Source organism: Anser anser (assembly GCF_964211835.1).
Source record: "Anser anser genome assembly, chromosome: 1".
NCBI classification, from domain to species: domain Eukaryota; kingdom Metazoa; phylum Chordata; class Aves; order Anseriformes; family Anatidae; genus Anser; species Anser anser.
In genome coordinates, this window is record NC_139720.1 from 95,455,767 (window position 1) to 95,480,302 (window position 24,536).

Genomic DNA, 24,536 nt, shown 5'->3' on the forward strand with positions numbered 1-24,536 from the left:
ATTATGGCCTAGCACCAACTTTACTCCACAACTATCCATTGAGACTCACACATGCCTCTTCTGCGCCTTTTCTGTGTTCACCCACACCTTTCCTCAACTTGTTTCAAAGCAGGAATGTGATATAAATGGGATGCAGATAAAATACTGCAAGCCCTCTGAAGGAAGTGCATACCTTAAGTAGTGCTGACTACTCTGAACAACTGTGACTGTAACATTAACGAGAGCAATAATGACCACAGTGCAGGGCATTTCCTGGCAAATACTGGGATTTGGGTTTTGAACAAGCGCCCTGAAGTGCCAATTAATCTAACACACTAAAAGTTTTAAAAAATAAATTAAAAAATACAGGAGCGAGGAGCTGGGATCAATAGTTTGCTTATTAGCACATTAACTCCCTGTACAACCCAAAGCAGGCTCAATTCACTACGCATTTCATCTTGCATTATGCTAAGAGCCATCTTACTGGCGCTTAAGTGTTCTTGCTTTAAGAGCCTGTTCTTAATCAGCAAACCATGTACTGAATTTTAAGCATGCAGTTAAATCTTACATGGGAATGTAATGGATTCGGACTAGTTCAAAGTCGAGCTGCTTTGTCCACAGATAGACATAAGCTTGTGCTGAAATATATTTCTCAGTTGGGAACACAGACAAACAGGATGTCTAAATACAGTATTGGACTGAGGCTCTGCCTCAAAGACAGTTTGTTTCTGTGCCTTTGAGCAAGTTGCGCACAGCCATAACTTAACAACCATACACACGATTTTTGCCCAGATGTAAACATCCTGCCCCCGATTTCCAAAGAATCTGCTGCAAAAACTCAAACCAATTTTAAGGAGAAAACACTTGAAAGGAGGGACAGGGAGAACAGAGAGCGAAAATAAATGCAACTCACTGGTCCTTAGATCTGTCTGCTGCTGACCCGAGAAATCATTCTACTAATTTGTTTCTCCTTTACACCTTTGAAAGAAGCGTTAAGGCAGGGCTATAACCCCCACAAAGGAGGAAAGGGGCTAGCCCAAGAAGGCACAGAAAGTTTCCTTAGGCTGGGCGTTTTCCTAAGATCCACCTCATCTCTCTTTTCATAAAAAGTTTTTCTACCTTTGCAGCTGGTTTCATTTCCAATTTAACACATTGCTGCATTTCCCTTTGGCAAGTAGGGCTGAACAGCCCTCTCACACAGGTCTAAACAAGGTCATGTCTGTACAGTGCTTGGAACATGCAAAGTGCAATGTAAGTGCTAAATGTTCTTATTCTACAGATTAATGAATTAAAACTCCAAGAAATATATGCACTGAGGTAATTATTGCTTAAATACTATACCCCTCCATGACTAAAAAATAATTCATGGAACTTCCTTCTATGCAAAAGATGGATCCTGAATATATAATTAAAGTGGTAATACCTTATTTATATCCTGTCTTCCTGCAGCTGTAGAGCATGCCCTTTTAGTAAAAGCAAAACCAGGGAACTGAACTGAAGTTCTTAAAGAACTAAGAAGTCTGCATTGACAGTTTCCCCAAATATCTGTGCTATTTCCAGCACTGGTCTGCTTCTACCCATTACATCTGGAGAAGCTGGTGTCTCGTAAAGCAGAAGCAATGTACAATTCGGTTTCATATCTAGCATTCTGACAAACAGCCAGAAATATCTCCTAGCAAGGGTAAGAAGGGCCATGATGTGCATGAGCTATTGGTAAAACTCAATTTTTGTCCCTTAGTGAAGTCCATGCTCCATCATTTGGAAGTCTGTGACAGTAAGACTGTATGTAGTATCTCAAGTATGAGCTCCTATCAGAACACGCCAGGTATCAAGTATAAACTGATGATCCTGGTGGCCAGAAAAGTATCACTACAATTGTTATTTAAATACTGCACATACTTGTCCTTTTTCATTCCTCTATCAGCTTTGGCCAAAAATGGACACGAGATTTGATGGACTAATGATTTGGCTGATGAAACCAAACCCTGCATTCCTATGCCTTGTGAGACAGATTTAAGACATGGCACAAAAGAGTCAATAGCACCCTAAACAGTACGCAAACACTGCCGCAAAATATGCTGATGCAAGTACCGGAATTCAACTGGCTTTGAAGTGTTGAAAAAACACTGAAAACATCCCAACAAGGTATCCTGTTTCCGTTAAAACAGTAATAGACAGAGTAGGTCCCGCTTAGTGGTTTTGTTCCATTTTTTTTTCCCCTCTAGTTCTCCTGTCAAATATTCCCTTCATCGATGCTCTGCAGTTGAAGTCTTTGGCTAGCATGGGGCCTGATACCACGCCGTGTGTTCATGCTGCTTCCTGGCAGAGTCCGCACAGGGAACAGAGCTCCTGGTAAAGCACCTTCCCCAAACAAGCTCATTTTCACATCAGCTTCAATAGCCCTGGCTAAACTGGATGCATAACTGTCCAGAGATTTATGGACTTCAGCTTTTACGTGAAGAACAGAATTCTTTGCAGCTTCTGAAAGAAAAAAAAACAACAAACAAACAATCAGCAGTATATCAGAACATTAGCAGTCAAACAGCATGGCTGTGCAAACGCTTGAATACTGATCCTTTTGAAAAGTTAGGACCATGCCTTTTGTAAAGTAATGACCCTACACAGCACATCTACCAAGGATTACCAGGATTCCCAAATCATTCTACAATTACAAAGCTCCAGAGTGACCACAGGTCAAGCAGAAAAAGACGACCTCCAATTCAAATGAAAACGAATGAGATCTGATGAAGCAAAATACATACATATGTTTAACGTTATATGTTAACCATACGCTATGTTTAATGTAATTAATTGTATGTTGAATGATTTTCTCAGTTTATGCACACAGGGGTTTATTGGTCTGAATTTATACCCAACTCAAGTTGACAGCCCAGTTTCTACCTACTATATAGACTACAGGATTAGGGACAATGAGATTTGCCTGGCATCAGCCAAGAATTCATTCAGAAGATGGGACCAGAACTCTCACTCTCAATTTGTACTTCCGCTGCTGTAAACTGGACTTAAAACCTTCCAGGCATTCCCACTGCATTTGGAATAAGATCTCACACTTCACTGACATCAGTAGTGGAGCATAAGAACAATTTTATAACATGTTTTAAACCTGACAAACAACAGATTTTGTGTTTATGGATTTACAATCCCCAAATTCCAAGAGCTTCTTCCATGTAGTAAAAAAATAAATAAATAATCAGCAGTCTGCTGTCCTTAGGCTTAAATTTGTTCCAGCCCACACTGTGGAACTCAGTTCCACTTCCAGGGGAGAAGTTAGAGAGTTTTGCACACCAGAAGAGGTCAAAGACACAGGTGTTCATTCTAAATGCACTTTTTAAATGAGGCTGCTGAAATCAAAAGTCTCAGTCATCTTGAAAACCCTCAGAAATGCCAGGAAAACTTGCTAAACCCATGAAGAACTTTTGCACTAAGACCTCCCTTCTTCACTGAACTGCACAAAAAATAAAATAATTAGATGTCTGCCCCCTTGTAAGAGGGAAAAAGAATAAATTTTGCTGAGATGTTTGAAGAGAAAATTCCATAGGAAACCTTATTATTTCAGAAACATAAAAATCAGCCAAGCTTAATTATTACTTGATACTTGGAGGCATTCTGTTCATTTTTGTTCTGTCCACAATCATTATTTAGTAAATTCAGACACCAATTATCACGTCTTATAGCCCATATTCTCATAACCATCAGCTGAAATTAAACTAACCGTGACATATTTACAGATCATCACACCAACACTATGCTGGCACAGAACCAACAAGTGAGCTAACTGGAAAAAAAAACTGTAAATGGTTCATCTATTTCCACTTCTATCTATTGATAAACATTCTCAGTAAAGAGAAAGAAAAGAGAGAAGAAAGAGAAAGGGGGGAGAACTTACCCCTAAGCCCACCTTTAATTTGCTCAACTTCATCTTCAAATGTCACTGAACTCCTCCTTCGAGGAGGACAGACGCAGTGTGGGACAGAAGGGCCATCTGAGCTATAATCTTCAAGAAGCATTGCCTCTGTTCCTGAAACAAAGCAAGAGTTCTCAGGCAATACAGAGCAACACCAGCATACAATGACAAAGTCACGTGAAGAGATGAGCCAAACTGAAGTGGTGGCAAAAGCTTTTCAGTCTACAGCAGTCCCTTAAAAAGATATCTAAACACAGCTTTTGTGGGTAAATTTCAGTTTCAATTAGATACTGCACAGAAAAAGATGAAGATAAAAAAAGACGAGATCAGAGTTTTCATTGAAAGGATTTGGAAATATTTTCTCATTAGCAATCTAAAACCTCAAGCAGCTCGAAAATACTCAACCACAGAGATTATAACATCAATAGGATGTCAGGCAAAGGTGAAACCTTACCTTCAGTAAATAAAGGGTGAAGTTGAGGGCAACTTCCACATCTCCTAGTCAAGACAGTGGCTAACAATGGCCACCTGAGAGGCAGACAACCACAGCTGCCAAATGTCATGCTTGTAATCAGAAACAAATGGAAATCTGACCTGGAGAATTTTTCTGTACAATTTACTTTGACTACATATTTTGATTTTCATTAAGTGTATTTTAATACAAAAAAAAGCTTGCTGTCTGGGAATAATTTTTGTCTCATGAGTCATTTTTTCAGTTTATGAGTCATTTTCTTATTTCACCTCCCAGGACTTGCTTTGCACCTTTCCAATATAAAACAGTGTATGAGGACAAGGAAATTCACCTTGACAACTCTGCAATGGTTTCACACAAAAGGCAAGACTGCAACCTAGCCCTCCCTTGCAATGCTGGTGTCTCTGCTGTATAAGGGAGAGGCAAAGCAAACATTTTGGGGAGATACTAGGACTATGCTGAGCAAGCAGCCCTCAGAGACACCACTGTTGCAAGGCACAGCTTCATCTGGCCCAATCTTTAACACTTTACTTTCAGTCCACTTACTCCTGTGACACTGCAACAAGCCTTGGACAAAGAGCCTTCACAGGTTTCCTAACTCCTCCAGATGGTGACTCCACATCCCTCCTCATCTACTTCAATGCTTTTGATTCCCAAATTTGTTCTTTTTTGTAACGAGGAGGTGTTCCAATGCCAGTTTTACAGGAAGTGAGAGAAAGACATCACTGGGAACGTACCTCTAGAACAACATACTGCTCGATAGGTCTAGTCTTTGCTATATAACAATGAATTGTCAGCAAAGTGATAATTTTTTCTTAAAGTGAAACTTGCATGTTCTGCCATGCGCCTCCTTTCAGTACACAAGAGAATGAGCTGCTGACCTAAGACACAGCACAACGTAAGCTACCAACTTGCTATGTTCTGTGAATCAGGTGGGGTTTGAGGCTGTGTCTACAGAAAATAGTTGACTTACTCATCAAAGATACAGAATCCTCCTCAGAAATGTAGTGTACAATGGAAGGGTGGTGCTAGCAAGAAAGAAATACTTTCTTCTGTGAAGCAGAATTTTAGCGCATTTTTTCAAGTGTGCTAGTTCATTGCATTTTTTCAGATGAAGCTAGTGAAGAGACCAGCCTCTTACGTGGTAGATCTGTCCTTCGGAATAACTGATCCGAGGCAGCAATTCTAGCAATCAGGACTCAGATCTCCTACTTCACTATTTTGTATACAACTGGCACTGCTTGTATTTTTTTTTTAATCTCCTACAGCTTCACCTTTTTGTTTTGTTTTTAAAAAATGTGAAAAGTCCAGCCTCCATCTAGCAGGGTAGGGTAAGTACAAGCACTGCATTGCAGGCAACAGGATCATTTACTGCAGCAGGTAGCACTGAAGATGAACTAAGACTTATTTCTGCTCTTTAGTTCTTCCTAGTAAAGGCATCCAGTGAAATTTTATTTCACAGTGGAGAACTATGCGTCCATTCCCAGATGTACTGTATCCCCTCCATAACCAACTGCAGCACTTCTAATGGTATTACATATGAATTCGGTTGGTTTGTTTAAACTGCTTGATATCATTCCTCAAAAGATGATAACATACCGTATTCTCAAATGAGGCAGGTTTCATACAATGTTGCTCTCATTTATAACATACGGCTGCAGAATGTCCACAGCAGGCATAGAGCTACCAGCATAAAACCACTACCAGAATAAATCCCAGCTCCTTAGACTTCCTTTAGAAATGTAAGAAAGGAACCTCTACTACCAAGTAAATGTTAGAAGATCACCCTCTGGTGTATATAGAGCAGAAATACTCCTTAAAATAACTATAGTGCAGTTAAGGGGTGGTAGCTGAAATAACTGCCAGAAAAATCTAGCTACAATTCTGGATAGAAAATTACTGGCTGAGCACTTTTTCCCCTTTTCTAAACCACCTTCAGTTGAGATGTTAAGTAATGACGCAACTCCAAGCTGAAACCATCTTAAGTGGACGTGTTTTGATTGCAGGATGAATGTGACAAGGCCTATTGCAAACTAGGAAACAGAGAAGCATTCTCTATGGCACTTTGTTGCTCTGTTCGTTGTGGATACAGGGAAAGACCCTGAAGAATGATAGAAAATGAAGGAGAAAAGCACGAGCAGTGTTTCCTGTTCCTTAGAAGCATTACCAAGTGAGGGTCATTATTCCTTGAGTAAACAGTATTTTGCAAATAGATACATTGAGAGCAAGGAAGGAAAAGAACTGCAGTAGTTCTGTTGTGACAGCTGGAACAGATGCTTCATGTTATCCATCCACCAAGAGTCATCCAAGTATGCAAATAGACTAACCCAGAGAGTTCTGCCAAGTCACAAGTGGTGCAAGCTTCTGCCCAAGAAAAGAGAGCAAGAGATTTTTAGTTACCTGAATCCTGTGAACAGCTGAAACCTGTGTCTCCTGTGCTACTGCTGTTTCCCAATGGCCGTCCGCCTGCCATGAGGGCAGTAAGATGAGGGGACAGTCCCAAATCTGCAAAAGATTCATTCTCATTACACAATGGATGGTTAAGGGGTCTATGAAAGTAAAAACTTTTTCCAGTAATACCAACTTTACTGCCTCATTTACCCTATTCCACACAAACATATAAAACTTAACCTGAGAGGTCCAGAGTGCACAGCACCTGGACCTCTCATCTTAGAAGTAAAGTCAGCAGCTTTCACGTATCCTTGGAGTCCTTCCACATGCCAAGTTTCCTTTCTACCTGAACCACTTCTTCCCCTCACACTCTCTTTGCAATTGCCTGTTTTATCAGCACGCCAGGCTGAAGACAGAGCGTACACACGGAGAGATGGGGCCATTTGTCAGACTCCTAGCCAGAAAACAACCTGGTAGCCACCAGCAGTTGCAACGGGCCATTAGCATGGCAGGAAGTTTACTAGCAAGGCCGGGGCACTGAGACACCTGGCTTCTCTCAAGTCCTCAAGTAAAGAAGGGAGGAGAATCCAAGATTCTTACACAGGTGCCGTCTTTAGATCCTGCAGAAAGATTTTTTTTATTTTTTACCAGCCTCTAGCTGGTACACCTAGCAAATTTGAAGCTATCAGTTTCTTATCACTTGGAAAAAAAGATCTTTCTTTTCCCTCCCACTCCAGTTCCCACTGTATTCATCCACAGCATCTCCTCCATACAGATACATGGAAGGCAGGAGTGTTGAGAGATCTATTGCACTCTCACAACTTGTGATGTGGCTGCAGCTGCACAACTCCTTCATTTAACTGGAGTCTCTCCCTGTGATTCTAGGTTGCAGAAACAGAGGTCTTGCTGCTCTCCCTTTCCTTCTACATTTCAGATATTCGTTCCCAATTATATAACTTCAGTTCCCAGCTCTGCACAAAATGCCCCAAGGAACACCATAAAGATTTCCTGGTTTTGGAACATTCTAAATAGGATCAAAAATCAGAATTTCACTGTATTACTACTTAAGAAAGAAGTTCTGAGCATCTGGAGTCCTCAGCCTGCAACTTAGGGACACATCAAATAGTTTTAGTATTTTATGTAGTTTGACATCGTTTATGATCTTTTCTTCACAACCACTAAAACTAAAAACTGAATTTACAGAAATAGTAACTTCAGTGAATCTCAAAGAGTTGTACCATAAAGCTAGTGTACTTTATGTGCTGCAAAATGTACTATTAGCAGTCCTCAAGTCTAGATAGCATGAAATGGCAGGTATATGAAAAGAAGAGTTTGAGAGAAAATAAGTAATTTTTATCAACCTCATCACTATGTCTTCTCTGGCAGAAAAAAATTTTACTAGAGTAAGAGAAAGAGGTTAACCCCCCCAAAAAAAAAAATTCTTCTTCCGAGTGTCTATGATAAACCGAACAAGACTGCTGAAGCCTCCAGAAACATCTCACTTTTTACAGAGCCCTGAAATGTGCCAAGTACACACAGACATTTCTCTTAATGGTATTAAGAGAGTACCTTTTGCAGCTATGCGTCTTACCTGTGATCCTATTGGAAATACTGAATAACCTCGAAGTCCTATGCCGCTGAACAAAGGACTCGCGATAATACCGATCCCCAAAGCACATTCCTAGTAGTTCCTTGCGCACCGTTTTGTTCCACAGTCCGTAAATTAACGGGTGGCAAATAGCACTGGAAAAGGACAACCATGTAGCTAATGTTTCCAAGGCAGGGGAAATACTGTTTTTTCCCCAAAGTGCCTCTGATGTAATTACTACCATGTAAGGCCCCCATGTGATAACAAAAGCGCCGATGACAACCAAGATGGTTATGAAGGCTTTGCACTGGTTCGCAGAGTAGACAACCCCTTGGAAAGCGTTCCTTCGGCTGCCTGAGGAGGATGTGGAGGTGCTGGAGTTCTTCCTCCCGTTCCTCTGGGAGTCCTCCTCCACAATGACAACGCTACCACAGTGGATTTTGCGAGCTTTAATCCTAGCCACACGGAATATGAACCCATAGCAGATCATCATGATTACAAAAGGCAGCAACGCACACCAGATCTGCCAAAAGGCAGTGTAACCAGCCTCTTTGTGCCAGGCGGCCACACACATCCACTTGAACTGGTCAAATTCCAAAGATGACCAGCCAAAGAGAGGAGGGAGGCAGCCAATAAGGGAGTGTAACCACACATACACAAGAGCTACCACTGCTCTGTTGCCTGTAATCTTCATTGGGTAAACCATAGGGTACAGGACAGCATAGTACCTGGAGGACCCAAAAAAAAGAAAAAAGAAAAAGTCAACAGGAGCACAAGAGATGTACAGTAAAAAAGAGCATATTTTAATTATGTTGATATATAGTTCTACTTATAGAACAAGCTCTTTTCTCCAAACCTCAAACCTTAGGAACTCTTTTAAGAATAATTGCATATAAGAATGTAGATCTTTGCAGGCAAGATTGTAAAACTCAGCTGAAGGCACAAATATATCTATTAAATCTGTCCCTATATGTGTAGAGTATAATATGGAATTTTAAACCATTACTTTTTGTTTTCCAGGTAATACATTATTACAGCATTGTTAGCATCAAAAAAATCTAAACGTATTGTCAGTTTTCTACGTCGTCATGACAACACTTTCTTCTGTTCTCTGTCAAAATTTCACAGGAGGCTGAAAGAAAATGACATTGCAACATTACACAGTGTGATCCAGTGCGTTGTTTCTGTGGTCTATGAACAGCCAACAAGGCACCCTATAGAACAACTAGGCAATTAGTTATTCATTATAAAAAGTTGCTTACCGATCTATAGCTATGAGTCCAAGAGTAAGCATGCTGGCTGAGCTGATCAGCATGTAGAGCAGGGCTGAGAAATTGCACCAAACGACTCCAAAGATCCATTCCCTCCTGATGGAGCTGGTGACAACGAAAGGTAGCACCAGTACGGAGAGCAGAAAGTTGGAGAGAGTCAGGCTGAACACAAACTTGTTGCTCAATGTGAGAAGGTAAGACTTCCGATAGAGGGTGACGACAATCACAAGGTTGCCCAAACAGATGAAAATAGCAATGACGATTATAGCAATGGACTCAGTGACTCTGACTGCGCCGTCCTCCTGCGTGGTGAGGTTCCTCAGGCCATTCGCGTTGCTGAGGGAGGAATTGCTGCTCATGGTCAGAGCGCACAGAGTGGGAGCAGCCAAGACATGCTGAGCAGCTAGAAGTAGAACACCACCACTCAGAAACATGCAGGCAAGATTTCCTCACACCCTCTCCAAAGAGGAGAGACCATTTGTCTGCATTAATTAAACTTTACCTGTAGGATGCAGGAAACCATTTTAGATGGAAAAGTGAAGGGACAGGAGATTGCCTACAGGTACACTAGAGGTCAATGACAGAGCCAAGCCTAGAAAAGTGAAGAAACTATCTGAAAGACAAAAAAAAATAAGGGAGGGACAGGAAACAAAGAAAATAAATACATTTTATTTACAAATTTTCTAAGTATCTTACTTGTTTCTAAGCCATACTTATGAGCTGTACATCTCACAGTTCCTTCATCTAGGCCATGAAGAAACAATAATAACGTAACTATTAGTCTTTGTTTCTCTTATTTAAAATACACCTTTTTAAAAAAAAAAAAATCCCCTCCCCCCCCCCCCCCCCCCCTTTTTTTAAAATTCTGCCTGTTTATCCCTATTTTTACACAGTATTCTGCCTATGCAGCATTTGTTGCTGGTCTGTGGATGTCTGGCTAGTCATACCCTGCTGACTTTCTTAACAGTTGCCAAGTAACATTCAAAGACTCAGGGATCATTGCACGTACTCTCTTAGTGTCACTTCTCCATGTTCACAATCATCTTAGCTACATCAGCAATTCAATTTTATCGCCAGCATCGAAGATTAGGGTAAAATAGCCTTCAGTACAGCAGGTTCAAAAGACACTTTGCATTAAGCTGTGGTTCATTCACCTGCAGTAATGTTTGAGAACCCTTAACCTGTGATTTCTCAGTGCTCAGCACCCATCCCACTGACTTGCAAGCTCATTTTGTCTCATCTCAGGGTTTGTAAACAACAAAGAGTTTGGTTTCAACTTTTCAATACGAAGTTGACGTTTGGAAATGAGGGACTCAAGAGAGTTACCTCAGCTGTGGCCGTGCCCACCCGCTGCTCCCAAACAGCCAGCACACCCAGCGCCTCTCCATCCGTGAGGCTGCTGTGGCCCTCGGCAGCAATGTCAGGCTGGAAAGCCATCTTTTCCTTGATTTTTAAATGGGCTAGAGCCTAAGTGAAGGCATTATCGGGCCATGTTTTGTAAAGCACAGCTTAGCTCTTCGGCGAGGCAGCTCATCGCACAAGCTCTTCCCCTCAAGTTTCCCTCCGCGGCTGCCCGCACCGCCTCCGGGAGCTCTCCCGGTGCCTTCCTCCCGGCGCCGACGGTGCCAAGGCGGCTGCTCCCGGCCGCCTCATCCCCTCAGGGCTGCGCCCCGTCCCGCCTCACCGGGACGAGGAGGAGAAGAAAGCGCCCAGAAATGCCGACGGGCACCCAGCAGCGACCGGCTGAGGGGGTCGGCCCGAGGAGGGCCCCCCGCCGGGGAGCGCCTCCATTTTGCCCCCGCGCTCCCTCCGGCAGCGAACAAAGGCCGGGGGCCCGGCGGGGGACGGCTTCCCCCGGGCATCCCTCGCCTCGCCTCGCCTCAGACAGCCCCGCACCGTCCCCGCCCGCCCCTTCGGCGGAGAGCGGGGCCCGGCGCCCCCTGCCCCGCCCCGTAACGGCGGCGCCGTCCCGCACTCACCCGCCGCCGTCTTCGCCAGGGCGGGAGCTTGCGGCTGAGGGCGGCCCGGACCCCCCGCAACCGCCCGCTGAGAAGCGCCGGGCCTCCCCCCGCCATGCCCCCGCCCCGCCCCGCCCCGCCGCGCTCGCCCCCTCTCCCTCTCCCCACCCACCGCCGCCTCCCTCCATTTTCTCTCCGACAGCCCCCGCCCTGCGATGGGAGGGGGTCGCCGAGGCTCCGCCGGCGCTGCTTGCCGTGCCTCAGCGACAGCCGCGCCCTTCTCGGGAATAGTGTGGCCAGCAGGACCAGGGAGGTGATAGTCCGCTTATTCTCGGCTCTGGTGAGGCTGCACCTCGAGTGCTGTGTTCAGTTTTGGGTCCCACACTACATCGAGGCCCTGGAGCGTGCCCAGAGAAGGGCTGCGAGGCTGTTGAAGGGCCTGGAGCACAAGTCCTGTGAGGAGCAGCTGAGGGAGCTGGGGTTGTTTAGCCTGGAGAAGAGGAGGCTCAGGGGAGACCTTATTGCTCTCTACAGCTACCTGAAAGGTGTGGGGAGCTGGGGTTTGGCCTCTTCTCGCAGATAACTAGTGATAGGACTAGAGGGAATGGCCTCAAGTTGTGCCAGGGGAGGTTTAGGTTGGAAATGAGGAGGCATTTCTTCTCAGAAAGAGCCGTCAGGCATTGCAACGTGTTGCCTAGGGAAGTGGTGGCATCACCATCCCTGGGGGTGTTCAAGGAGAGGTTGGATGTGGTGCTTAGGGGCATGGTCGAGTAGGTGACATTGGTGGTAGGGTGATGGTTGGACCAGATGATCTTGGAGGTCTTTTCCAACCTTAACGATTCTAGGATTCATCCAGCCAGGCCCTGGCTCTGCTTGGTTTATCATCCTTGGTAAGCCCCAGGACTTTTCAGCACCAGGGGGAACAGAGTTGTGCACCCCACCACTGTGGCACCTCAGAGCCCTGTTCAAAGCTCAGAGGCTCGACATAAACCCGGGAATCCATTTTCCACAGGAGGAGAAATTGCTTGCCCAAGCACGTGGGTCAAGTAAGTCACACAGAGGGGGGCACATCTCAATTGTTCAACCTTCTAGCCCCCCTGAAAACTATTAAAAGTAATACAGAAGGTGTCTTACCACGGATTTTGCAAGGGGTGTTTTTCCTTTCCCAAGAAGCAAAGAGGTATACTTGGAGGTGCAAAGGACAACCTACGTGCTGTGCTGCGCATCCCTAACACCAACCTTACCCATTTCCTGGCAAGGTACCTGGTGCAAAGTCAACAGCCCAGCTGCATCCGTGCTGCCCTTTGGGCACCCCGTAGGCAGAGGGGGCTTTCTGTGGGAGGGCCATTGCGTTCTCCCGCCCGCTGCCTCGCTCACCCCAGCACAGCAGCCTGTCCAGCCATGCCCCATGCTAAGGAACGCTGCCGGCGAGCTGGGCTCCCTGTCCCCAGCGATGCAGAAAAGCGGGACCGGCATCCTCTTCGTGCATCCCAGAACGGTTTTACACCTTTCACAGCCAGCGGTACCAAGGGGTCTCTACAGGACTTTCGGCTTTAATTTTGACGCTTTTTGAAGATCCCCTTTAGACAACATTAAAGAACACAGCCAACCAGTGCGGGATGATTTCGCACACGTGTATATACGGACATACGCAGTACACAAAATACCCCGAGGCGCCTGGAGCGAAAGGCAGCGAGGTAACAACCGGCGCTGCCCGGCAGCCGGGCGAGGCAGGAGGGCGCCGCGGGGCTGAGGCGAGCTCGGGCGCCGCCCCCTGCCGCTGCCGGAAGGGGAAGGCGGTTGCGGAGGTTGCGGCGGCGCCGTCGCTGCCGTTAGGGCTGCAGCAGGGAGCCGAGCCGAGCCGTGCCGAGCCGTCCCGTCCCGTCCCTTCCGGCCCCTTCCCAGCAGCGGGGCCGTGCCCTCGGCCTGCACCATGCACCCCGTGTTCCAGAGCAGCCGGCGCGACTTCACCTTCGGGCCCTGGCGGCTGAGCGCCGCCCGCACGCACATCATGAAGTCGGCGCAGGCCGAGAGGTGAGGCGGGCCCCGAGAGCCTGGGCCCTCTGTCGGGGCGGGGGAGGGAGACCCTGCCCGCGCCAGAACCTCACTTTGTCGTCGTCTGCGCGGTTTTCTCTCCTGCGGGGATGCTCTGGCATGGGAAACTGGGATGGTTTGGGTTACGGATGTTGTTTTTAACGATGGCTAACGGTTTGGGAGGTCTGGACCTGAAGCCCCCTGACTAGAAGCTTGCTGTCTTTAATTACCTTTTAAGGGACGTTAAGATGCTTTTAAATGCGATCAACAGACTCAGAAGCCATCTTACGGTAACGTTTATTTCAGCGTATTTCATTAAAAATTGATTGCCTGCTCCCTACTTCTACCAGTAATTTCCATTGCTGTAAAACTGTTGCAGAAAATGCTGCTGTGTCAGCATCAAGTACTTAAGTCAGATTTGCTAATGTGGAACTGAACAGTTCAGCTATTTAGTGCTAAATTGACCTTAGTGGCAGCTGAGTTTGACAGATACTGATTTCAGTTTCTGGAACAAATATATAGAAATCTTGTTAGTTTTGTTAAAGGTAACTATTCAGGTTGCTTTCAGTTTTTCCAAGGAAAATTTGTTTGCTGAAGTTCCCTGGTACGGAGTTTTACACTTTGTTTCTACACTAGAGTAAGCTATGTAAACTTTATTATTTTATATATTATAACACCATCATAATATGTTTTTTAATTTTATATCTGTATCAAAACGTGTAAAATGATATGTTCTTCCATCTTTATTCTCACTAAATACTTCTAACTAATTGTGCTGTAGTTTTTGCAGTTACAGGTAAAAAAAGATTTGAATTCTGTGTTTCACTTGTTCCTCTGTAAAGAGGGTTCAACATTCAGCTAAGCTGTGCCTATGTTCTGCAGCAGAAGGACTGTTATTACAGTACCCCATTTTTCTGGCAAGTTTGTGAAGACTTTTTGGGCAAGGTGTTACCCTTAAAAATGAAGATCTTTATTCTTAAGCTCAGGAGGGTGTTAATTCTTTCCATTATCTGTAAACAAGAGAGAGTCTAGAATCTGCCAGTCTAGAAGCCAAATTACCTGTTGTATTCATCTTCTGTTCTATTCAGTTTCTTTAACTGTAGCTGTTTTAAAATCAACAGTTATCTCTGTAACTTTCAAAAAGTACCTTTATCCATTTTCAGGGACGCAAAGATTTTCAGAATATGTTGAAAAAGGCAGAAGAATAAAGGTTCAAGGGGTACAATGCAAGCTTGAAAGAACGGAGGAGATTTTGCAGGGTGGGGAAGAAAAATCCAGAATGAGCTGTTTACGTGCAGGAGTTAGCACCTAACATGAGATACCCAAAACAGTTCCTCCATTTCAAATTTGATGGGTCAAAAACTATCTAATTGCAAGTGCTTTTAGTCAGCGTCTTTTTATAATGCATTTCTTTTGGCATTTTGCCTTCTTTATTGCTTGGAGAACATCATTATTACTTGTAGAAATGTTATTTCTGTCAAGCAGAATCACAAAGGTCCCTTGGCAACCTCTGCAGATGTGAAGGATTAAAAGAGCCATAGCTACACAACTTCTTCCTGTCCTGGGGTTGGTCTTTGCAGATTGAGGGGCACTCGAAATGGAAAAGTGTGTAACTCTATGCCGCCTTCTCTGGGAAAAGCGTAGGATCATATTTTCTAGGTCTACAAATTTGCTATTTTTTGTTTCAGTTTGGTTAGCATAATCACAGAATCACTTAGGTTGGAAGAGACCTCCAAGATCACCCAGTCCAGCCTCTGACCTAACACTAACAAGTCCTCCACTAAACCATATCACTAAGCTCTACATCTAAACGTCTTTTAAAGACCTCCAGGGATGGTGACTCAACCACTTCCCTGGGCAGCCCATTCCAATGCCTAACAACCCTTTCAGTAAAGAAGTTCTTCCTAATATCCAACCTAAACCTCCCCTGGTGCAACTTTAGCCAATTCCCCCTTGTCCTATGCACAGGCATGTGGGAGAAGAGATCAATGTAATAAGAGTAAGAATAGAGAGCAGTAAATAATGTTCTTTCATTTGCAGGATTATAGAAATAACCACTTTTGTTCAGGAATGCATTATTAGCAATACAAAAGTTGGGAGCAGGATGCTTTTTTTTTCTCCCCATGTTGTATATTCCCCAATTAGTTGTATTTCCTAGAGTTTTCTTCTCTTCAGATGCCATGTTTGTTCTCTTTAATCTTGACGAATAAAGCACTTAGTGGTAGGGAGGAAATCGTAGAAGTATATGAAGTCTTTTGCTAAATAATCTCAGTGTGTATATAAAGCACCATGTGTATATATTTATTTTTATATAGTGTATGTATAAAAATGGATATAAATGAAAAAGTGAGGTAGGATAGCTTCAGATTTTCTGCAGGGATCATGCTCATTCGGTTCATGCAGTATGGGTCTGTGGCTTTCATGCTTAGAGGTTACAAATACCAGTATGTGTCCTCTGCAAGCTTGGGAGAGTAGTAGAGCACAGGAATGTCTTCCGCATTTTACTTTCAACGTACTCTACCAGGGTTTTTTTCAGACTCTTTTTTGTAAGCTTCCAAAGATGAAAGTACGGACTACTGCGTAGTGAATTTAAACTTGCTGACAGTAAGTGCTCTTTCATAAAACCTCTTTTTGGCCACCTGCAAAAATAGTTCATGGACCATCCAGGGGTTTGTCTGCAACAGGTTGAAATCTGCTACTTCATGCTTATCGGATATTTTTTGATGCCCTGTGTATGAGGCTTTTGTACTAGCCTGATGGAGAAGGAAAGCTTTAGGAAGAATCTTAAGGTGGAGAAATCACTTCGAATCAATGATTCTGCAGTTCATGTCAGATGATTAACTGGGAAAATAACAAAGTTTTGTAAAAATATACTGATGGTGTCATGTAAATTACTTGGTCTAGAGAATATGTACTCCACAACAGATTGCTTTCACTGAACTGTAGCTGACTGATCTCTCTTTATCGGACTTTTATTTTTCTGTGCAGATTGGCTGAAGAATTACACATGCCTTCCCTGCCAGAGATGATGTTTGGAGACAATATCCTAAGAATACAGCATGATCGTGGTTTTGGAATTGAGTTCAATGCAACAGATGCTTTAAAATGTGTCAATAATTGTCAAGGTATGATCAAAGTGGCTTGTGCAGAGGAGTGGCAAGAGAGCAGGTACAGTATTTTATCACCAGTGGGCAAGTACTATTGTGTTGTATGTGAAACTGTCGTAAGGTAGTTAAAGTCACAGACTGGACTCCTGAAGACCTCATTGTATTTAGTTTTGCCGTAGGTACAGCATGTGATGACAGAAGTCACCTAGCTTTTCTTTGCCATTATCATGCTGTCTGTTACACGGGGTCAGCTATATTTTTCAGTTGCTTCCTGGCTTTCTTGAAATAAACTACATGTTTAACGTGGTTTAGTTCTGTTCCTGTTTATTCAAACTTGTAGGTCCTCAAGGATTACAAGACTGTATCTTTTGGTGTTTGAAAGTGCAAAATGTTGTACGTGTCCAACATCTTAGCCTTAGGAATATAGCAGGACAATTACCATGCATGAGAACTAACTGTACTGCTTAGTATTTACCAAATTAGTGGTAGAGCACCTAGGAATAAGTCAAGGAAAGAAATCAAAGCTGTCATAAAAACTAAGGCAAATAGCAGTGTTAGTCATTTCTGTGTGTCGTCAGCAGATTATATTGTGCCTGCTCAAAGAACAAGTGACTACTGTTGAAAAAATTGGAGTTCACACTAAACTAAAAATCTTTATTTTGTCTCATAAGATTAAGATAGTATTAGCACGGGAATTCTGGTAATGGTTTTCTAATTCACAATGAAAACACAGATGCTGTGAAAGAAGCAATACTGGGTGGTTAAGTCTAGACATCATCAGTCCAGTACAGACAATACTGCTGTTTTTCTTGAGTAGTTAGGGCTTAAGTGTGGGGATCATAATACATAACTTTATGTGAGGTTGTAGGTTTTTTAATAATTACTACAAAGTATGCTATATTTTTTTTCATTTCTTGAGGAGTGAGACTGAGCACACTAAGGAAGTAGTCAAGCCGTATGACTGGACTTACACAACTGACTACAAAGGAACATTGCTGGGAGATACTGCAACGTTAAAGGTAAGCATTTTCTCCTTGTTAAATGCTGATTACTTATTGTTTCAGTCAAACACAAAACACTTCTCTTTTCTGAAGCTGTCAGTAGGCTTCTTTAAAATTTTACATGGTTCTTTGTTTCTGACTTCAAAGTATAGTTCGGGCTTTCCACATCTCATCATTTTCTGTTAATCAAATCTGTCTTATTTTAATAACTTTGGGTTTGGTTTTTTTTGTTTGTTTTTAAGCATTTTAGGATCATTTAAGTAGGAACATTTGTGTCCCTTAGTGATGATTTACTGGGAGGGTAAAGCACTTGAGCATCTTCAGTGCTTGCTGGATGGCCCTCTGAAGCCCTGAGCTCCTCATGCACAGCAGAACTATCAGCTGTGTAATTCTTTAGTATCACAGAATCGTTAAGGTTGGAAAAGACCTCCAAGATCATTTGGTCCAACCATCCCCCCACCACCAACATCACCCACTAAACCATGTCCCTAAGCACCAGGTCCAACCTTTTCTTAAACACCCCCAGGGATGGTGACTCCACCACCTCACAGGGCAGCCTGTTCCAATGCCTAACCACACTGAGAGGAAACATCTAATTTCCAACCTGAACCTCCTCTGGCACAACTTGAGGCCATTCCCTCTAGTCCTATCACTAGTTATCTGCAAGAAGAGGCCGACCCCCAGCTCCCCACACCTTCCTTTCGGGTAGTTGTAGAGAGCAGTAAGATCTCCCCTGAGCCTAGTACTTTTACTCTGTGTTGCTTGCCATTTTGTGAAAGCAGATAACTTCATCTGTCTGCTTTCAATGGCTTTCTGTTTTCTGCAACAGTAACTTCTCGTATTTAAACTGACAGCCCCCTCCTCCGCCCCTTTGTCTTTGTTTACTTTAAAATTAGACTGAAGTTCCCAGGCAATCTATATTAATTGACTAGGATTGTGTTTGGTTACAGATCACTTGAGTTACTCTGGAATTAAAAGTACAGCGTAAAAATAAACTGTCTTGTTGGCCTGTAGCCTTCAGGCAACAGAAGTGTATTAGTATATACAGGGAGCACAAGATGGGGGGAAAAAAAAATATAGGTACTTGATTTCCATGGAAAGGCTTTATTTTTGGAATATCGTTCAGGGTTTGTGGTTGGCTAGAAATGCCAAGTGCATGGAATACTGTTTCTAACCCAGAATTTCTCAATTATGCGTTAAATATAAGGCATCTTTTAATGTTATGAAATACAGAATGTAAACAGAATTATTTTCAACTGTAACCTACAAAGCCTATACCCTGAGGACAGTTTATTCAGAATTTTCCATTCTTGGCTTTTGCTTTGATCAGTGTTTCCTCTTGGAAACTTTTTAGTTTTAATTTTAACTTTTCCTATTTGAGTTTTGTATGTGTTAAGCTCAGTGCTACGAAAGCTTTTACCTTCAGAAAACTAGGAACTGGAGGATTCTTAAGATCGGGATAAACTTACTGACTTGCCACCGAACTACAAATACTAACTGTTCTTAATCATTTTCTTTAGGTTGTTCCTACAACAGAACACATAAATACAGAGAAATTGAAAGCGAGGGAGCAAATTATGTTTTTTGAAGAAGTACTTCTGTTTGAAGATGAACTTCATGATCATGGAGTGTCAAGTTTGAGTGTAAAAATAGTGAGTACTGAGAGGTGGATAAAAGAGGCTTGGTGACCTAGCTAGCTAATGTATGCAAAATGTAGTCACTTATTGCACGTTGGTTCTTCTGGGATTTGAAGTTTAAAATGAAAAGTTCTTTATTCTTGCTCTGAAAAATGTGGTCTTATTGAAAATTTTGAAATCTTTATGTCAGTTTCTCTAGGCAACAATCTTTTCCATCTTTCCGCATCCTAAGACTCCTTTGAAACAGTCTGCCCTGCTGTCCAATTATAGCTGCAGTATATCACCAGCCCAAATTTTGACTTTACCACTGAAAGCTCACTCATACTATGTTTCATTGTAAATTTTTGATGTAAATAAGTGCATACCTAAAGTAAAGCTTTGTAATATGCTGAATCAAACATATTTATTTTTCCAGAGAGTTATGCCTTCCAGCTTTTTTGTGCTCCTGAGGTTTTTCTTGCGAGTTGATGGGGTACTTATCAGGATGAATGATACAAGGCTTCATCATGAGGTAAACCCTTGTTCGTCACCATGAATATTTTACAGATGCTCCCTTGCAGTGTTACTTTCAGAGAAGACCTGCTGATATTCCTGTAATTTAATACTGATATTTTGGGCCGTAGAGGTTACCAGAACTGAACTTTCAAGTGCATTTTATTATTATGGTGGTGCTGAAGCAGCAACCAAGTGATAGGTACTGTATGAGCAGAGTGGGCTATTGCTCACGTGAAGTAATGATTTAAATACATGTGACAAACATGGATTAGAGAGGCATTACAAGACAAAAAATAGACAACAGTAAATAGTGTGATAATTGTTCTTACAGGGTTTTTTTGCTTGTCTAGCGTATGACTGCAAATTTCATCTTGCAAAGGACTGTCCGTTCTATGCTGAGTTCAAGTATCCCATAAATAAGATGGACCATAACAGTTGTAGTTTGCTTATTCCGTCTATCTCTATTCATATAGATGGAGGTGTTCTGAGTAAAAATTAACAAGAATATTCAGTCTTCTTTTTGCATGCCTGTATGCAAAAAGGTAGTTTTTGGAAGAGACAAATTTGCTACACGTCTTTCTCTGTACTTGTGAATTTGAACGTATGTTTCTGCTCCCAGGTGAAAATCTGTGGTCAATCAAACTCAAATGTTTACTAAATTGAATGTGTTTACAGTGCTCATTTTGCACAGATATTAGATGATAATTTTGTAATTAATTTTTGCATTTTTTCCCCATTAGGCTGACAAGGCCTATATGTTGCGAGAATATACATCCAGAGAAAGCAAAATATCAAGTTTAAAGGTATTAAATTTTTTAATTTTTTTTTTCCTGTCTGCTTTTTGAAATAATATTTTCTGTGTGGACCATAAAACAACCTAAGTTGTTCTTTTGAAATGTTTGCAGTCTAAACCGGGGGAAGGTCCTTCTACTTGTGTAGCATTTACTTTAGGGATTTCAGGGCAGATTTGCATTTGTAGATGAGTTACTGATCACATTACAAGATACTGGATTATATTTTCTACTTCTGAGTTAACAGCTTTTTCATTTTCTTTCTTAAAACTGTTCAGCCATAAAATCAGGTTGTCTATTTCCCATGGCGTTTAATTTCAGGGCTGGTTATATGCTCACAAGTAGTATTAGGGGGTAAGATCTGTTTGATGGTAAAAACTCACTCATTTTTTCTCAAATAGCTTTAATAGTTCATCTTAAAATTCCATCAGTGGCTCAGAATAATTGTAGCACATTTGGAGTTGCAACTGTTGATTTTTATTCTTGACCCAATATCTGATTTTAGGTACTCTTTGTTATTTTCCTTCTTTTTTTTTTTATCTTCACCTCTAAAAATGTCTTCTGTTTTTCTGTCGAATGTCTTGTATGTGGTGAAACTATGTTGTCTAGAGGAATCTACAGAGAAAGATATTAATTAGCTTAAACAAACTAATTTCTTCAAATATGAAATTAAAATCCAATGAGTTCTAGTATTTCATATAAAAAGCTAAACAATGTCTGTAGTAGACTTTGTAAAACTAAGACCTATGTTGAAATATCAGTTATTAATAGCTAAATTTGAACAACTCCAGCAAATGTGTTACGACTAGAAGACATTAAACATGAGATCTGTTGTGGCCATTCTAGTTTTTTCCAAGAACAGCCTCTCAAAGAGTTTCTTACATTCAAATGATGAACGTTGTAGATCTTCTGGAATGTCCCTGACTTTCTTGTGGTCATACAATCTGCTGCTTAAAAATATCAAATACCTTTCTTTAACCTACTGATATATGCATGAAGTAAGAGGTTGTACGTATGTGTATTTGAAGTTATAACACAAATTTCTCTAATGATATCTGACTTAAAGTGTTTAAATCAGGTAAATTAGAGATAAACTGTCCATAAAAGTTTGCTTTTGGGATTCCCCTTCCCCTTTTTTTTAGCCTCCCCACCCCCTCCCATTCACTCATTTTGTCTAAAATTTTTGCTTCTTAGCACGTACCACCTTCCCTGTTCACGGAACCTAACGAGATCTCTCAGTATCTACCCATAAAGGAGACGATCTGTGAAAAACTAGAATTCCCAGAGAAGTTGGAGCCTAAACCAGAAGCATCACTGGAAACCAAGTGTGTTAAGTCTAAATAAATGTGACTTTATATGGACTTGAATTCGACTGGAGATCATGTGATTGTGTAGCCATTACTGGGGGCATGGTTTCACTACTAGTGGAATAAAGTATTTGGCTAATTTTTCTGTAGCCCTAAAAGAAAACAGGATTCATTTCAAGCAAGTTTCGCTAATATTTCTTGATCTTTGTTTATTTTAAACCTGTATCTGGAGTTATCTGATAGACTGATGGCGAATTACAGTCTTCAGTGGCATTGGAGGACTCTCACAATTGAGAGTCTAGGTTCTGTTCAGTTCACCACTTAGGCAGGATATTGCCTGGACTCTCCAACACAAACACTTCTGTGAAGATTCTGTTATTGCTGCTTCAGATGCCAAAAGACTACTAGAGTCATAAAATTGGCTTAATTTTATTTTTATTGAAAAATTGTCTACAGTAAAAATAAATAAAATTCCTCTGCATATGTTATGAGCTTTCAGTCCTAAACTATGCTTTTTGCTTGGTTTCCTCTATTGTGAGGTGATAACCAATCAAGTTATTTCTTAGAATCTCTGATCCAGATTTCTAACTTAAGAATATTCATTTCATCTGAGAAGAGTTTTAAGGAGGAGTAAAAAGTTGTATTTGTTTGACACTTTATAAAGGTAAAATTACCTTACTTGTGACACATTCTCTCCAGAGCAGGAGACGAGCTGGAGATTAACAGAGACACATACTGGTAAGTCTTTTCACAAATACTAGCTTAGTTTGATGTCAGCCAGATTTCTCAAGGCAGATCTGGAGACTATTGCTTGGGGTCTCTGTGCTGATACAGTCATGCTATATTGGAAATGCATTGTACTGTATTTACCTTCCGTTGGACATACCAGATGGTGCCCACGTATGATGGTTATACTGTTCTGATATTCAACTTGCTAAATTAGAGTGGTTTATGGCTGAGGAGAAGAGGGCTTTTTAGTCTTCAATCCGTAACAGATGCTGGTATTTACAAATTGAGAAACGGGAGCTTAAGTAGCCTTAAAAGGATACTAGCATGTATTTCTGATATGTAATTTTGGTTTATTTTTAAAAGTCTTTAAATTGTAATATCAGTAGAAGTGTGATCACATATACAGTTATGGTTTTAAATCAGTAATTTGTGGATTAAACTTTAAATAATTATATTGCTCTTGGAAATCCTAAATTACATGAATGGCTTGGTCTAAGATTGGGGGAGCTAGACTTGTAGGTTTGCTTCTTGCACTCAATAAAGTGCAAGAAGCAAAGCAGTAGTGAAAAGTGGGCCTTGTGCTTTAAGGCAATGGCAGATAAAAATGCTCCAAGACACCAGAACGTGTACATTTTGGTTAAAAATCTTCAGAGTCTACACTGCATATCTTTAAATACCAAGTTTTGGGGTGGCTTGTTTCTATTAATCAGGTCCTTTGAGAAATGGTTCTCATTTAAAGAAGAAACTGTTTTTATACAATTGTACTACTATTTAAGTGACTGCTTTCTTAATAAAACAACCCACCTTGTTTCACTTCTGTTTGAGGCAGCCTGGTCTAATCATTTGATCATACGGTTGGAAGGCAGGAGCTAACAGCAGTTTTTCCTGTGTCACTGATTTATTCTAACCACAGGGAAGTTACTTGTGTGCCTCAGTTCCCTGTATGCAAAAATAAGAGTAAGCCTCACTGACTGTTGTGAGGATTATTTTTTTAACAGCTGCTGATTAGAATAGGTTTCCTCTCTCTTTTTTTTTTTTTTATTCTGCATAATAGACCTTCAGCCTTACCTTTGGAAAGGACTACTACAAAAGAAACTTATGATCCATAGGATAAGATGAGTGAAGGGAACTGAAATTTAAAAGGTCTCTGAAAGAAATTACTCATAATCAGGCGAACTGCATGAGTGAACTTATGGCCCCTCTGAAGTAGGGGTGAGGTCCTGTGTATTCCCCATTTGTGAGTCCTAAATTCTGTTTTTTTCATCTCCTTGCACTTGTTTTCTAAAGACTTCAGGAATGATGAAGTGTGTATCTGTAAATGAATGCAGCATGGAAATGATCAAAATTAATTTGGTAATAAAAGGTTATTTATGACCCCTCCAACAGTAAAGGTCTATGAGGAGAGAATGGAAAGGAAGGGAACAGCAAACTGGAGGGGATAAAGAGATGATTGGCTAGTGGAAGTAAACCATGGCACTTCTTTTAATGTAAGCATTTACTACTTTACATGCCTTAAAGGCTTGTAAAAACACACTTTAAAATCAGAGCTGGTAGTGACTGGTGTTGTGGTAGCATGAAGGAAATCATATCCACGTTAATTAAAGTTGTGACTTGAGTTTAGTCAGCGATGCTAACGTTAATCTCCATGGGGCTAAAGTCGGGGGGGGGAACCCACAGAATCAACACCTACTGTTCAGAATGGTGCTCTGCATGTCTAGTTTATATCGTGTATTTTATCTTGTCCATCATACTTACTAATCTGTGACCTGTTGATCCAGTTGTCTTGAATGGACTTGAATCCTGAATATATAGATTTGTGATATCCATCTGTTTTGGGTGCTGTGCATTTAA

At 41.8% G+C, this 24,536-nt stretch overlaps 2 protein-coding genes across 8 annotated transcripts; one reads left to right on the top strand and one right to left on the bottom strand.

Annotated features, from left to right (window-relative positions):
- Window positions 1–2,114: 2,114 nt before the first annotated feature.
- Window positions 2,115–11,742, bottom strand: GPR161 (G protein-coupled receptor 161; the record flags this gene model as incomplete). 6 transcript variants are annotated; one of them, XM_083820347.1, is made up of 7 exons in its annotated part: window positions 2,115–2,460; window positions 3,899–4,018; window positions 6,777–6,881; window positions 8,359–9,083; window positions 9,618–10,029; window positions 10,129–10,239; window positions 11,606–11,742. In XM_083820347.1, the coding sequence occupies 5 exons, from the start codon at window positions 9,983–9,985 to the stop codon at window positions 2,213–2,215; spliced, it is 1,566 nt and encodes a 521-aa protein (XP_083676473.1). In that variant the 3' UTR covers window positions 2,115–2,212. The 6 variants fall into 6 exon arrangements, with proteins under 6 accessions (XP_083676473.1, XP_083676470.1, XP_083676472.1 ...); XM_083820344.1 differs by having other exon boundaries at window positions 3,887–4,018; XM_083820346.1 differs by having other exon boundaries at window positions 3,887–4,018; window positions 10,129–10,235; window positions 11,606–11,712.
- Window positions 11,743–11,900: 158 nt separating this feature from the next.
- Window positions 11,901–23,503, top strand: TIPRL (TOR signaling pathway regulator). 2 transcript variants are annotated; one of them, XM_083820395.1, is made up of 7 exons: window positions 11,901–11,924; window positions 16,607–16,786; window positions 17,645–17,744; window positions 19,247–19,378; window positions 19,779–19,874; window positions 20,599–20,661; window positions 21,844–22,021. In XM_083820395.1, the coding sequence occupies exons 2-7, from the start codon at window positions 16,626–16,628 to the stop codon at window positions 21,991–21,993; spliced, it is 702 nt and encodes a 233-aa protein (XP_083676521.1). In that variant the 5' UTR covers window positions 11,901–11,924; window positions 16,607–16,625; the 3' UTR covers window positions 21,994–22,021. The 2 variants fall into 2 exon arrangements, with proteins under 2 accessions (XP_083676521.1, XP_083676520.1); XM_083820394.1 differs by lacking the exon at window positions 11,901–11,924 and adding an exon at window positions 13,375–13,618 and having other exon boundaries at window positions 21,844–23,503.
- The last annotated feature ends 1,033 nt before the right edge of the window (window positions 23,504–24,536 follow it).